Source organism: Electrophorus electricus, chromosome 25 (assembly GCF_013358815.1).
Source record: "Electrophorus electricus isolate fEleEle1 chromosome 25, fEleEle1.pri, whole genome shotgun sequence".
Classification (NCBI taxonomy): Eukaryota; Metazoa; Chordata; class Actinopteri; order Gymnotiformes; family Gymnotidae; genus Electrophorus; species Electrophorus electricus.
Window position 1 is genome coordinate 9,148,563 of NC_049559.1, and position 15,305 is coordinate 9,163,867.

Below are 15,305 nucleotides of genomic sequence, written 5' to 3' on the forward strand. Positions count from 1 at the left end.
TACTGTGGATTTTAAAATGCTTAAAATAGAGCTTGCAAAATGAAAAACCTTCCAAATAAAAAGGTTTCAGTGACAATTTCAGTGCAGAAGAGTGCAGTCTTTAGAACAATGAAGCTACTGTGCTACACCCACAAAAAAAACAACCACAACAAAACCCCTCATTATATATATATATATATATATATATATATATATACTGCCTCACCCAAAAAAAGGTCACTCTAATATTTCATTGGACCGCTTTTAGCTTTGATTATTGCACGCGTTCGCTGTGGCATCATGTCCACGAGCTTCTGCAATGTCACATCATTTATTTCTGTCCAGAGTTGCATTAGTTTTTCCCCCAAGATCTTGTATTGATGATGGGAGATTTGGACCACTGCGCAAAGTCTTCTCCAGCACATCCCAAAGATTCTCAATGGGGTTCAGGTCTGGACTCTGTGGTGGTCAATCCATGTGTGAAAATGATGTCTCATGCTCCCTGAACCAATCTTTCACAATTTGAGCTGTTGAATCCTGGCATTGTCATCTTGGAATATGCCCGTTGATGGAATAACCTGGTCGTTCAGTATATTCAGGTAGTCAGCTGACCTCATTCTTTGGGCACATAACACTGCTGAACCTAGACCTGACCAACTCCAGCAACCCCGATCATAGCACTGCCCCCACAGGCTTGTACGGTAGGCACTAGGCATGATGGGTGCATCACCGCCTCTCTTCTTACTCTGATGCGCCCATCACTCTGGAACAGGGTAAATCTGGACCCATCAGACCACATGACCTTCTTCCATTGCTCCAGAGTCCAATCTTTATGCTCCCTAGCAAATTGAAGCCGTTTTGCCGGTTAGCCTCACTGACAAGTGGTTTTCTTATGCCTACACAGCTGTTTAGTCCCAATCCCTTGAGTTCCCTTTGCATTGTGTCTGATTTTAGTGGTTTCAGCAATCTCCACAGATCTTTTCTCTGCTTGATGCATGCCAATAATTTGATCCTTCTGAAACAGATTAACATCTTTTCCACGACCACAGGATGTCTTTCGACATGGTTGAAAAGCTACTTACTGCATCAGTTAGGGTAAAATAACTTGTTGCCAGCTGAAACATAATCACCCATGCAGTAATTATCCAATGGGAGGCTCTTACCTATTTGCTTGGAAACAGCTGAAAGCATCACTGACCTGATCTGAAATCAGCGTGATTATTTCCAGAGTGAAATTCCCCTGGTCAAAATTCCCTTTTATTACCGTTTCTTAATTGGTGGTGTTCACATAACACACAATCAAAGCATCACAATGCGCCAAACACAGATGTAAGACACAGGAACTTCAAATGATGCTCCTCTTGGATTAAAATGACTCACAAGCAGCCACATTTGAAAATGACATAAAGCTTGTTTATTTGTGCAATTCTGTAGACCTTTTACACTGAGTGGTGACAACACAGTATTACATTAACATAAAGATAAAGTCAAAGCATGATAAATGACATACCTTATCGTGAACTATTCCCTGGGAATAGGGGAATTACATGGTAGACTGCAAGAAACAGACTGTTGGCACCAAATAATTTCATAAGCTTCATAACCCTGTTTCAAGACAGGAAATAGCTTGGATTCGATTCTGTTTGCATCAGCTTATATTTTCTTATATCATAGGCCTGTGAACAGAACACCAAGACAGTTTCAGATCCTCTTACAGAACAGCATAGCACAGCAGTAATGAAGGGAGGATATCAGATGGAAGCCCAAATAGCACTAACATACAGAAAAAAATTATTAATTACATGTAATTATTTATGATTTATTATAATTGCATAGGCTTACAGGCTAATGCAGTGTCATGTAAAAAATGGTACAATTTGACACAGCAAGGCAATAAAGTTATATGTTCAATCTTTCCACCATTTCCCACTCAGTTCATTAGTAGAATGGTAATAAAACTGCTCTTTGCAATTATAGCATGTTACATTGGTAGCTTGATTCAAATTTGCTGGTACCAACTTTTGTCAGAACCATTTTCATGCGTGACTACAAATTGGCTTTACTCTGAACAAAAATTGTTCAGAGTGAAACTAAATTACCGTTGTTTCTTGACATTTCCACATCTATCCTGGCATCACTTCATTTATAGGTGACCATATGTTTATTACATTCCTGTGATTTAACAATGTTTGAGATGATATAAAATAAAAATAAATAAATAACAGAACATCTGTTGTTGTATATGTTTGACCAGACCTGTCTCGTCCCAAAGACAAAGTATCTTATTTTTTCTCTTCATGTTTTCCACCAAACCTTTTTAATCAGATGTATTCCGAGTTCATACAAAGTACACTGTATAAATAATAAGTTCATTTTTACATATTGAGTATGCATTCTTATACTTTGATAAAAGGACTCTTCTTACATTTTTGTTTGTGTAATGGTTAATTATGTGTGACTAGTCTTACTGCATATGTCCGAATATAATATTGTATTGAATACAAATGTAATAATTAAGGAATTTCTTCCATAATATTAGTATGGTGTGGGTTAATTTTCTGGTGAAGCAATGTCACAAGACAGAACAAATTAACTGTTCTCTTTACTGAAGAGCTTCAACCGTTGAGTTTAAAAACTGTTTACATACATCCAAGTCTTTGGTTAGCTCTGAAGAGATCAGTCAAAAAGCAACAAAACTGAACTCAAACACAGTTTGGTTTTGTAATGCTTTGCATATTCACATGCTCATATATGTGCACTACTAGCTTAGCTGGGTGCAGTCTCAAATATTCACCAGTTGGGCATCGTAGGGCTGCTTTTATCAGTCCTCTAAACTGAAAAACTTTCAGGATTTAATGTTACTGTTCCCCTTTACATTTTACCTCTCAGTTTAATGCATTTAAAATGTTTGGAAGTTAATTGGCACATGCGATTGATTGATGCTTTTAAGTGCCTATATACTGTGATGCCACCATGAGGACAATAAACATGATCATGTGCTTTAATAATTGTGCCTGAATAGGTTATGTACTATATAAGCATATTTACTCTCAATCAATGAGCCCAGAATAACACTGCTAAAAATTAATGAATGGCTATGACTGAAGTCATAGGATGGAATCTTAACTGGCAATTATCATTTGATGTAGAATACTTGCTTTAAGCAACTATAAACTGCACAATATTTAACATTATACTGTATATTTATCAGAATTACTTTAGCAAGTAGGAGATTCATTGCTCATTGAGGAATTAATACTCTGTGGCTTCACTGTGGCTCCAGTGAAGCCGGATTTCCTCACAGTTCCTCGAAAGCTCAGATTCTTCCAGACTTTCTTCCTAACTTCTTCTTTTTTTCTTCCTGACTGGACATATGTAGGACAGGATTAGGTCCACCATGCTTTTGACGATGGCTGGCGGCGGATGCAGCATGTGGGGGTGACGGTGGGCGAGTGACATCTCCCAGGCGTCTAACAGACGCACGTTGAGCCCGCGGAACATGGCCCTGAGCACAATGTCCTGCTGCAGGGAGAACCAGTCACTGTTGAACAGGCTGGACTCCGGGTCAAGCTTCTGGGGGTTGGCCGTGCGGATGGCCACCAGCGTGGTGGGCTCGCGGTTCAGCAGCCGCACCACGGCGCGGCGGATGTGCCGCAGACGCCGGATGTACACCTCCACAGGGAAGGTGCTGAAGTGGGACCACACGCCCACGAGCACCACGGTGTCCGGCCCACCCCGGATACGGTCCAGCTCATTGGCCACGTAGTGCATCTCCGATGAGGACACGGATGTGAAGCGGATGGGCGGTCCGTGGCAGCTGTAACTAAGCAGGATGTCGTGCCTACTGTCCACGGCCAGGTATGGCCCCACGTTCTTGGGGCTGCGGAGGTTAAACTCCTTCAGTTCTGCAACACACACACAGTCAGGTACGACAGGAGAATGACGAGTGAAGTGCATGAAGCCAACAGCCAAAAAAATGAAACAAGTGATCAGGAACAAAGGAGAACAGGGTTCAAAAAGAGACTTGATGAGAGTGTAATAAGATACACTTACCAGGAACAAAGGCATTGAAGTACTCAAACCATTGGCGCACAGTGGAGTCTCCAAACATGTATACAATCTTCCCCTTAAGACACTGTGTTATGGCCCATGAGTCATTAAACTGACGCATACGTATCCCGGTAAAATGCCTCCAGGTATCGTGGTAATAGTATCCGGCAGGGGTGAAGGTGCTGCTTCTCACTCTGGGTTGCACTTTGTAGGAACAAAAGCCGTGAAAAAAAATGGGGCTTACATTTTATTTAAATTTGTGCCCACCGTGATAAATATTACCTGAAGGACTGTTGATCTTAAGGCATTTCTTGTTTTCTATCAAGGAAAATATATCAACAGATTTCAGCCTATTCTGACAGTAAAACATATGACTGAATAAAGGTCAACAATTTCACTGAACAGATATAAATCTGAAAAGAGACTAAATTCATTAGTTTCAGATCGACTTGTGGAAAGATATCAATTTGTACTTATGGTTCAACATTACTATAGGTGTTCTTAATATGAATGTGCTTGTTAATAAACACCAAATGCCATGTAATAACTACTTTTGTATGGCAGATGCCGCACGCATCCTATCAGTTAATTACAGTGTAGCTATAATTAAGTTGCACTCACAGCTTTCTAATGTAAATTAGCCAGTACTTAAACCAAACAGTAGGACTGTATGTTTGCTCACAACATAATAATTATAAAACATACCTTGTTCTGTAGGTAATACAGTTACACTGTCCATCCCTGATGCATGTATAGGAACTTTGATATTTACACCACTGAAACAAAATACAAAATTATAAATAAATGTCTTCTTGTTACTTGCCAGAGACAAAACTTTAAGTTTTGCCAAAAATATTAAAATGTGATAAAATCATTTTGTGAAGCACAATAAAACTAATATATTTAGAATAAGACCCCTGAATTTCATTAAACTCAAATTTTAACCAATTACTTTGTCTCTCCTTTTCCCCTATTTTCTCTCTACTAAAAATGATCTTAAAACTTCATTTATCCAAAACAAGCAGCACAAAAAAGACCCAACTGCCAGCTTACCTTTGGAAGAATTGCTCTTCGTATTTCGTGAGGAGGTTTTTCTTATATCCCCCTTTTGAATGATTGATTCGTGTGTCACAGCCCAACATTTTGGGCTTATAGCAGTACCAGGGCTCACCCGTTTGGGGGTCCGTGTAGTTGCAGAGCGGCTGCTGTCCAAAGGGCAGGCACAAGTTGCACACAGTGGTCTCGGCGAGGAAGCCCGAGCGGAACAGGCTCTTGAAGTACACCCGGTCGGGCTGCTCCTCTCGCAGACGCTTGAGCACCACCACGGCCTCGCTGGGGTGCACCATGGTGACCTCTACCCGCACCAGGCCAGCCCAAAGCAGCGGGAACAGCACCGTGTAATTGCCATCCAGGTGGTCGTGCACCCGACCTGCCACTCCTGCGCCCAGCTCGGGCGAGTGCAGCCGTGCCACCAGGAAGTCTCCACCGTGCCTCTTGGGCTGGCCCATGAAGTTAAGCATGTGAACATCCACCACCAGCTGTCCACCCACGTGCAGCTCCGCAGGGCCCCGGATCACGAAGTAGCTTTGGGCAGGGTCAGTGCTGAGGCGAAGCGGCAGGCCCTGCACGGGAGGTCCCGGCCAGGCGATGGAGCTGAGGAGGTAGCGCTCCTCTCTGGCCTCCTCCACGGTGGGAGCCTGGCCAAGGCGTGCGCAGTACGTGTGGTTGAACTCTGTCGGCAGCGAGGTCTCGAGGGTCTTAAAAGCTGAGTAAATACCGTTCTGGATCTGGTAGAACGTGGACACTGTCTGACAGTTCCACTTCTGCAAATAGATCACACTGAAACTGAGAAGCTGGGGTCCTAGTTATATATATTACTCAAATGTTAACATACAGTACCTATAAGTGCTGCTGCATTTTTTGGAAAATGCTACATAAATGAACATGGACTGCAAGCAGATATGATGCATCAGGTGACACTGGGATTAAGTATGGGAAATGGGTAAAATCACAATGTTTAACAATAACATTTATATAGAGTGTTGTTGTCTCCATTCTCCAACCATTGCAAATGACTGCATTACAGCCATGGTGTCTCAGTCAGAGCAATTCATTGCTATAAACCATCTTTCATTTCTAGTTAATACTACTGTCATTTATCCTCAATGTTCTGCAATAGTTTGGCCTAACTACCTCTTTATCTCATTATAAAAATCCAGTCATTTCTAACAACAGGAGTTGTGCGCTCTTCAGTGCAGTTGCACTAAACTGAATCTATCCAACAGTGACAAGGTCAAGAACATCTAGACATTCTGTCCCTCTAACATAGGTTAGCGTTTGCTTACATTTGCTTATGTCTGTTGCTGTAATACAATGGTTTGATCTGAAACAGTACAAAAAAAAATCCACAAAAGATTGCCTCAAAACATGAACTAAACCTATCTGAAATAAACTGCTGTATATTAATGGTACTGACATAATTTCATAAACCTTGTATTTAACTCAAGAATCAAATGACTTGTGCTAACAAGCATCTGAAACACGCTTTCTCTGAGTAGGTAAATGACCCAGTTCCTTTTAAATTTGTTAATGATGATATTACATTTTAGTAGAGTAGGAAAATTCAGACGGAAGTTGGGTTACACCGGCGCAGTCATGAGGGAACACACTCTGCTCCTAAAGTCTCGCACTTACCTCCAGCGAGGTAATGTTGCGGATGAGCAGGACAAATCCTGACAATGCCAGCAGAATGAAGATCGGGGCAAGTCTGGGTATATGTCCCTGCATGGCTGGGTCTCTGTGCCATCCTCCACAACAGCATCGCAGCACGCAACGTCAACACATTAGGGATAACTGGGAAGAAACTCCACCACTAACAGAAAGGACGGGACACAAAAACACACACACACACACAGCCCGGGCGAATGAACCCAACCTGTCCCATGCCCGTTTCACGGCTCTGAAGAATCCTGCACAGGATACGATGACAAATGCGCTGCAACAATGCATCGATCTGATTACTTTGATGTTTATATGTATTCCAAAAGGACTGCAGAGCTCAAACGTCTTCCGGACTTCCGGTCACACAATTTCGCTCCACCCAATAACGTCCATTATGTTATATTTTATGTTACCAGCTACCCTTATAACCTACCTACGTGAGATGTTAATGTTTGCGCTCAGCTAGGAGAGCGAGGTACTCCACACTTACCTTCGATGGAGATGTGCTTCTGATTTATTCCTCACGCTTTACATGGCTGCGTCCGTAAGCGAGAACAAGTACAACCAGCCACTGATCTAACAGGGAAGGGTGTTTGAAAGTTCCAGATTTCTAAGGCGTAATTACGAGGCCTTGTTTCTGAAAGCCAGTGATAGGTTTTCTGGTGAGTGGTGGTCAGAATTATCAGATTACCGTGTTCCTGTTTCTTTACACACCGCCCCCAAACGCCTGGGTAATGAAATTACACAACGAATACAAGGTGCAACTAAAATCATTTGTAATGTAAATGTAAATGTAAAATGTAAAATCAGGAAGAGTTAAGTACCACTCTGATGTAGAATTAGATCCACTCAAATAAAAAGTGACGATGGCTATGAACAAATGGGCCGTAAACATATAGAAGATGTGAACTTGACATTTCACCAAATATTTTCATCAAGGGACAAATTCTAGATTTATATTTAGGTGGCTCAAATTTAATGCCTTCATTTTATTAATAATTTCATAATTTCATAGTTATTTCAATGTCAAAAATTCAATATATTGATTTTATGAATAAGTCAATCAGGATTTATAGTGCCTCACAAAAATGGATGCACAATTCTGTGCATTGCCATTTTAAATAACTGATTAGAATTTACCATATGGTATTTTTGGTCTGCCTAAATATGCTCAGACAAACTACCATTGCAGGCAAGATAACCTGCATCTTGTAACCTATGGCTGAGCTGAAGCTTTTAAAGAGACTCATTAAAGTAACATAAGTGAAAGCTCCCTATCGCAGATTAATCTTAGGTAATTTATGTTACACTTACTAATTTATGTTACAGTTGTCATTATTCTGGAACAAATTGCATATCAGTTTAGTAATTTTTAAACAAACAGCGAGACTTTGTTCAGACCAGTCATTTTAAGTTAAAACTGTACAGCATAAAGTCGCCCGCTGGAAACAGGTCTGTTGTGATGTATACTTGCTAGCTGTCGACACACACTGCCACAGACACAGTAGGCCATCATGTGAGAGCAACTAAGTCAGCCTTGAGACCGCAGCTCTAGCGAGCATACCGTGTGTGAACACCGTTCATTAGACATTCACAGAAGGGTGACAGAGAGGAGCTGCTTATCTTGTCCTGCTGCATTAGAAGCTAGTGAGTGCAGTCCTGAATATTAATCTTCCATTTCAAGGTGATGTAAACAACAGTTGCTTGGTGGTGCAGTGAGTACAATTCCAATAAAGAGAGATATTGGGATATAAAAGTCTACTTTGAACTTTAATTCTTAACCAGGTTATTACCATTGTGTGGCTGGAGGTAGGTGATCTATAGTCATATATGACTACTCCTAGGAGAGAATGCCAGTCTCACACTTAATTCAAGCTGTTGTACTTAAGAAATCCTGTGTATAAATTAAAGCACAGACAATTTTACAACTCATTTGTGGTTTAAAGTGATTTTCTTAACATTGCCTGAAACTAAGACAGCTTATAATATTCTAAGGTTTCAATATTAGAGATCATAAGATAATGTTTCATTTTTCAAAAGTGTTAATGGACAAAAATGCACACAAGAAACATGGCTAAGGTTGCTGATTATAAAAGAAAAAGCTTAGCTAACAAAATTGACAAAACTAACAAAACCGAAACTATGAGCCAAACGTAGCTATGAAGCCTCAAAATCTCACCAGCAATCTTAGCTACTATAGTAAATATATTTTCAATGTCAAATTAGTCCAAGATGTTACTCCAAGGTGTGAATTGTACAATAGTTTTACTATGGCATAGATTAATTTTAAAAACAAAGGGAAACAAGAAAATCACCTAAAATGTCTACAACTAATCCTTAAAACATCTCCTAAGAAACAATTTACTAGGAGACATTTCTTTATTGCAACCGCTGAGGCATCTGTACTAAATAGTATGTTGGCAACCCAAGAAAACCTGGACAAGCATTTCTTTCCCATAAAGCACTTAATATTTTACAGAAAATTACACAATCCCATGAATATTGTTGGTAAAATGTTGTGCGTTAATGACAAAACTGTCTTTATCTTGAGGAATTAAGAATACTAGTAGGAAACTGTGTGTTATACTACTGTGTTGTTTAAAAAAAAACAACATTACAAAAAGATAACAAAAGACGAGAGATAGCGGTGTAGTTTCCTGGACATTAAGCTCGACGGGGACTCGTTTTCTTCCCATGGGACGGCACTGACGGGGGTCGGGGGTCAGGGGTCAAGCCTCTGTAGCTCCCACCTCTGCTTTCTGTTCTTGTTTGTATCTGAAGAAAGGAATTCGTATCCACAATTTTTTTTAATTCATGTTTCACATTCCCAATTCTTCCACAAGAAAAAGAATTTGACTGCCACAAATGACTCATTAGAAAAAACAAACAAGAACTAAAACAAACCCCTGACTGGGGGGGTCTTTTTGCCTTGCAGCTACAATAAAGGAAAATAACTAAAGCATTTGGGTTGTGAGAACATCTATGGTCTTCTTTTGCTGGCAGTAAACAATGTCGAACCTGAAACCTTAATTTTTACTCCTACGCTACTAATATGAGGAGTTTGCTTAGGTAGTCTATGCTTTGTTGCTAGAATTCATTATAGACAAGATAAAAACATGCCATAAAGCATCACTGCGCCATGCTGATGCAACATGATTAATTAGGAAAGTTGTTCATTAACCAGGGGTCTCATGACTACTAAACAACTTGTCCATTTTCCTCTTATTTTGCAACTTCCCTGCGCAACAATGAAATATTTATTGATTATTAAGTCTCAACAGAAATGTGACTTATTTTAGGTAGCCTGGTTGCAAATGCACCTTTAGTGAATGGATCTTACGTGCTATATTATTATCCATTCTTGATCTTTACTGCATTAAAAAACAAACACTCACTTCCATATTCGGTAGAGTTGAGATCCACCTGCACCTCCAACAAAGAAGTTGACAGCAAAGAGATTCCAGTTCTTAGGTATGATAACAAGGGAGTACCTGGACCAAATAAGACCTGTAATCAAAGGAGAAAGCAATGCGATTTACATTCTTGAACAATGATTTGAATATATGAGAATTTATTTTCTGACTCATGCAATAGTATTCAAGGCTTATGCATAGAAAAAACATTTTTCTGGAATTTAAAGAGCACAAAAAGAGCTGCCATCCACAAACAGTGATACCTGTGGCAGTCAGTACAGCAGACTGGGATGTACTAAGCTTCTCAGCTGGTCGAGTCAGGTCTGCTAGACCGGCCAGCACCAAACCCTGATAGAAAACAAGGAAAACAGCAATTATAAACACAAACAATTCTTTAATTTATCTTACTGGCTTTTAAATGTAAGGTTTTTTAAGTTAAGAAATGACAAGACAAATACTCTTAAAAAGCAGAGCTATAGCAAGCATCTGATTCCCCTTGTGCAATCAGAACCAGCACACATTATGTTTAATGTGTTATTAACACTAATCTTTTATTTTCTTTTCATGTGTGTGCAGCATGCTGAATGCCACTGACAACGTACAGATTATTCCTCAATGCAAAGGGCTGTATGTGCAGATGCCTGTCTCTATCAATAGATTTATTATGTTGTGTATGTGCATGACTTAATACCATTTACAGATTATTAGCTCTGTAACTCCCACCCCAACCTTTCTGTGGGGTCTGTGTGTGAGCATGTCTTTGTTTGTGTAAGCATTGAAAATTAAAGATAAATATTAACCAAGGAAAAAAGGTCTCCTTCAAATGTACAAACAAGTCCATACCCATTTAAACATTGGTGCCCAGAAGAAAACAGTCTTTGGACCTAAAGAGAAAGACAATAACAACAGACATTTTTTAAAAATACATATAATCCAACAACATAAATAAATTATGCTAAACAAGGTGTTAAGAGTAGTATAAAATATTACATGCCACTTAGACTTGTAAAGAAGACTTCATCTTACTCAAGACAACCCTTTGGACACAGTAGTTCTTTAAGGTTTGTACTTTTCATGAGGACTAGGATGCCCCTTTTTAAAAATAAACAAACAAATAAAAATTTAAATACATTGCCGTCTAGCTTATGGGTGTGAAGTAAGTTAATGTGGTGAAAGTAAATTTGCTACACCAGTGGGTAAAATAAAAACAACAAAATCTACATTATGATCAACTCAAATTTTCTACAGTAAATTGAAAACACACTATGATTAAATAAACACACACACACACACACACACACACACACACACAAAGCGCCTTGACTGAGCTGGAAAAAGAGCTTCTCATACTCAGAGGTAAAAAGGAGTATATCCGAGTGACACTCCTAACATAGGATTTAGAACTGAAAATAGCATTTTAGACAGATACTATTATTGGCTTTTAAAATGATATTAGCTTATATTTAATATATCTGCATTAATGATAGACTCATTTTAAATATAGCCCAATAGTACCGCTTGCGTTCTAAACATAGCTAGGCCAAGTGATTTTCTTTTTAACAATGCATACCAAAACAACACTGAGTTAAAGAATAACAGCACTGAATCAATGCTGAACTCATCATGTTGAGAGAAAACAGTAAATGGCTCAACATGACAGGCCCTCAACAGCCAAGAGCGCACGCTTGGACCCTTTTAGCATCTCCTCTAGAGAATTTCTGCACTCTTTCCATTAGGAAAATTGCAAGAAAAGAGAGTAACTGTCCTAATTTAACTTTCAGATATATATTCCAAATTTAATACTTTTACAATAAAAAAAATACAGTCAAATGTGGACAATCTGTGAATGTACAGCTGGTGGCTGGACTTTTACAGTGTTTACCCTTGTTTACGGTGCAAGCTCTGCAGTGCTTTTGAGTAGTCAAGGTCGACGACTAACTATCTGAACACACAAAAACTTAATCACACAGCATCCAAATCGCTTGAGACTCAGATAACACGTTAGCTACTGGAAGACTGCGCAGACACAACCTAACCGGTTTTCACCCAGCTATGTTACACTCTAGACAGTCCACAGCGGTGAGCTAACTCTAAACGACACAGTCCAGTCAGGAGTCTCTAACTACATATGCGTACTTATAGGTGACACATAATTCACACATCAATGACACCTGCCTTACCTGCTGGGTGGTTATAAATAGGTCTCAGTTTAGCTGGCAGTAAAAGCTCGATTCTCTGGAGCACTCTGTGGTAAGAGGCTCTCAATCCCACCAGAGCCATGACTGCTAACTAACTAAATAACTAAACAAGAAGCCTAAAGGACGAAGGACAGCACAGCAGATTCCTCTCGCTAGTTAGCGAGCACCTGTATGAAAAATCAAAACGTTAAAAAACCGCCCCAAACTACATCTGATTTCTCGTCCCTTTCGACCTTCCTGCCAGTGTTGTTGCTATAGAACAGAGTTGCCGGAAAGCGGAAACGTCGCAAGTTTATTTCGTCACAGAATAGCCCGCCTTCTGACGTGTCTTATTGGTTGGTTTTAGCCAAACTCTTTCAATGATTGGTCCATGGTGTTTTACGGCATTTGACTACCGTCTTTTAGTAAGTGAATGGGGCGGGGCGACGAGCCCATTCAAATTTCAGAATTGCTGTAGGCTTGTTTACAGCTAAAAAAAAAACCGCACAACAACAAAACAGTTTATCTGAAACCCAAAGACAAATTCCGCTGCTTATTAAATGATCACAAAATCATTTACAGGAGAAAGAATTTCACCCCGTGCTGAATGATCTTTGTCAGAGAATATGTAGAAAGTTACCACTCCAAATCTTTCGGGTTTGTTGCTCTCCAGAGTGAATCAAAAATGAATGGAGCTAAACGGATGTTCATTTAACGTGGGAAAGTAGAAATATGTATTGCAATAAAATAGCAAAAACAAACAAAACTTATGAATATGTTTTTTTTTTCTGCGACTCCAGCGTCAGCTCACAAAACCATTAGCACTCCGTAGCAGAAATGCTTGCGTGTTACTGCTCAAAACCCGACCAAAATGCTCAAACTGACCGTGTGATATTTAACAGCCCTTGGAACATGTTACAATACAACTAAATTTGCCTTTTCCCGTAAATTACACTTGCTTTATATTAAAGGTGTAATGGCAATCAGAACATCATAGGTAGCCTAAAACAACCATTAGTAGATTTTAATAACCTAGCATCTATTTTTGTGCGTATTATTAGGTCTGATTAATCATTAATGTAACTTCAGATAAAATCTTCAACATCAGCTCCGATTTCTTGTAACAGCACAGCTGTAGCTGATTATAGTGAGTGAGTGAAAGTAGAAAGCATTACCATTCATTTTTTATCTGGACATATTTATTCATTAATCCGCATCCGTTTCCCTGATCTGCATATTTTATGTATCTCTCCTCGGCTACAGGCTACAAGCAGAGCAGTCACCATAGGCATTTCACTGCCAGTTATACTTCTGAAAGTAATGATTTGTTATTTAAATTTTTCTACAAAGTGCAATTCACATGAGATGAAGACTCAAGATTGTTTGTAGTCCTCAAATGAACCACTTTATGCTCCATACATCGGGCCCCCCTACATTGATGTGACCATGTTTAAAAAGATTTAGTACAGAATCTCTGAAACATCCAGGCTGTTTTGCAATGCAAAGAAGAATCAATGGAAAAATGATTTTTTGCTCTTTTATAAGTGACATGATTTTCTTGTAAAATCTGTTAGTTTTTCCATAGTTGTTGAAACACCAGAGCTGGAGCCTGAGATGTAGTCATTAAAATCATTAACTAATTTTGACTTTCCACGCAGTTGGAAATTTTAAATGGCACTTTTTGGATACATAGTTCTTCTGTATTAACCATAACAATTAAACAGAGAATCTTGTGTTCATCTGGTAAATGTTTTTGTATTTCCCAAAACATTTAAAATGCAACTGTTAGGCTACCAACACATCAGAGAAAGATTATCATTAGTCACTGGTCTGTCTCACTGATAATATCACAGTATGATTTGTATATCTCTGTAGAACAAATACAGAAATCTTATTTCTTCACTCCTAGTTCTCATTATGTCCCTTAATGCCTATGATATGATACCCTGGATCATAGATGTACATATATAATGTTATATGCAGGGGTCTCTTTTGATTGTTGTAGGGGTTGATAGAGAAGACACATTTTTAGTTAATACTTTTTTTGGCAAAATAGTTTTGGGCATTTTTATCCACCAAGACGAAGTCAAAGTAAAATTCAATAAACTGCTCCATACCTCATCTCTTCCTTCATGTAAGCTAGCTAAACTAACCCTAGATATTTTAAGAAAATCACAGCATTTGCAAGGAAACCTGAAACATTTGCGAGGGCATACAAAACATCGATACTTTTAAATACTTTTTATGCAGCAAACAACATCTGTTTTATATCAAATTGAGGCTATATGCTCAATACCTCCTTAGAGAAATTTTGAGAATAATAATTCAAGTAAAGATGATCAGATAAACGGCTGCACAACCCAAATCGGCCATCTGGAGGTAGCAAAGTGCAAAACAACATTACTAAGTAACATTATTTGTCCGTGTAGCTGTTTAATGTCATAGAAAGGTTAAAAATACTAAAGGTTGGATTACCAATCAGTGTCTGGAATGCCTCACATCCACAATTACTGTATGTTGATATAATCAAGTTCTGGTGCTAAAAATCATAATGACTTTGACCGATATTTGTGTTCGCCTATAACTGGGTATCGCCATACCGGTCGCATGCTGTTACATGACTTAGTATCTCACAAGCCATCAATTGCAAACAATTTACAAAGGATTTTGTGAAATAGAGTGGTGACGACACACTTCCCATCTATCCCAACACTCTCCATATACGGCACAGTCTAAAAGTTACAGAATAAGTTCTGCGTAATGCTGCGCATACATGACGAGCTTCAACAGTCTTTCACGCACTTCGTTGATTACCACGCGTGTAGCTCGTGTTTCATTGGCTAATGTGCGAGGTTTGCCATCCGGGAGAATCAGAAGCAGTTAGCCAGCTAAACAACAACAACAACAACAACAACAAGAACAACAACAACAGCAGCAGCAGCAGCAACAAGAACAACAACAACAA

The 15,305-nt window shown here is 39.2% G+C and overlaps 2 protein-coding genes across 3 annotated transcripts; both read right to left on the reverse strand.

Annotated features, from left to right (window-relative positions):
* Positions 1-1,370: 1,370 nt before the first annotated feature.
* On the reverse strand, positions 1,371-7,431 carry nxpe3 (neurexophilin and PC-esterase domain family, member 3). 2 transcript variants are annotated; one of them, XM_027005151.2, is made up of 7 exons: positions 7,241-7,431; positions 6,724-6,901; positions 5,083-5,852; positions 4,735-4,805; positions 4,312-4,347; positions 4,033-4,233; positions 1,371-3,884 (listed from the first exon to the last, which is right to left on the reverse strand). In XM_027005151.2, the coding sequence occupies exons 2-7, from the start codon at positions 6,814-6,816 to the stop codon at positions 3,319-3,321; spliced, it is 1,737 nt and encodes a 578-aa protein (XP_026860952.2). In that variant the 5' UTR covers positions 6,817-6,901; positions 7,241-7,431; the 3' UTR covers positions 1,371-3,318. The 2 variants fall into 2 exon arrangements, with proteins under 2 accessions (XP_026860952.2, XP_026860953.2); XM_027005152.2 differs by lacking the exon at positions 4,312-4,347.
* Positions 7,432-8,501: 1,070 nt separating this feature from the next.
* Positions 8,502-12,623, reverse strand: mpc2b (mitochondrial pyruvate carrier 2b). Its single transcript, XM_027005146.2, has 5 exons — positions 12,344-12,623; positions 11,007-11,047; positions 10,427-10,511; positions 10,146-10,257; positions 8,502-9,525 (listed from the first exon to the last, which is right to left on the reverse strand). Exons 1-5 carry the CDS (start codon positions 12,441-12,443, stop codon positions 9,480-9,482), a joined length of 384 nt encoding a protein of 127 aa, XP_026860947.1. The 5' UTR covers positions 12,444-12,623; the 3' UTR covers positions 8,502-9,479.
* Positions 12,624-15,305: the final 2,682 nt, after the last annotated feature.

Coding starts and splice junctions, on each gene's coding strand:
- nxpe3 (XM_027005151.2), bottom strand. CDS start 6,816: ATGCAGGGACATATACCCAGACTTGCCCCGATCTTCATTCTGCTGGCA. Junction 5,853..6,723: donor GCAACATTACCTCGCTGGAG/GTAAGTGCGAGA, acceptor ATCTATTTGCAG/AAGTGGAACTGTCAGACAGT. Junction 3,885..4,032: donor CTTCAATGCCTTTGTTCCTG/GTAAGTGTATCT, acceptor TGTGTGTTGCAG/AACTGAAGGAGTTTAACCTC.
- mpc2b (XM_027005146.2), bottom strand. CDS start 12,443: ATGGCTCTGGTGGGATTGAGAGCCTCTTACCACAGAGTGCTCCAGAGA. Junction 11,048..12,343: donor TATTTATAACCACCCAGCAG/GTAAGGCAGGTG, acceptor CTTTCTCTTTAG/GTCCAAAGACTGTTTTCTTC. Junction 9,526..10,145: donor CAACTCTACCGAATATGGAA/GTGAGTGTTTGT, acceptor TCCTTTCTTCAG/ATACAAACAAGAACAGAAAG.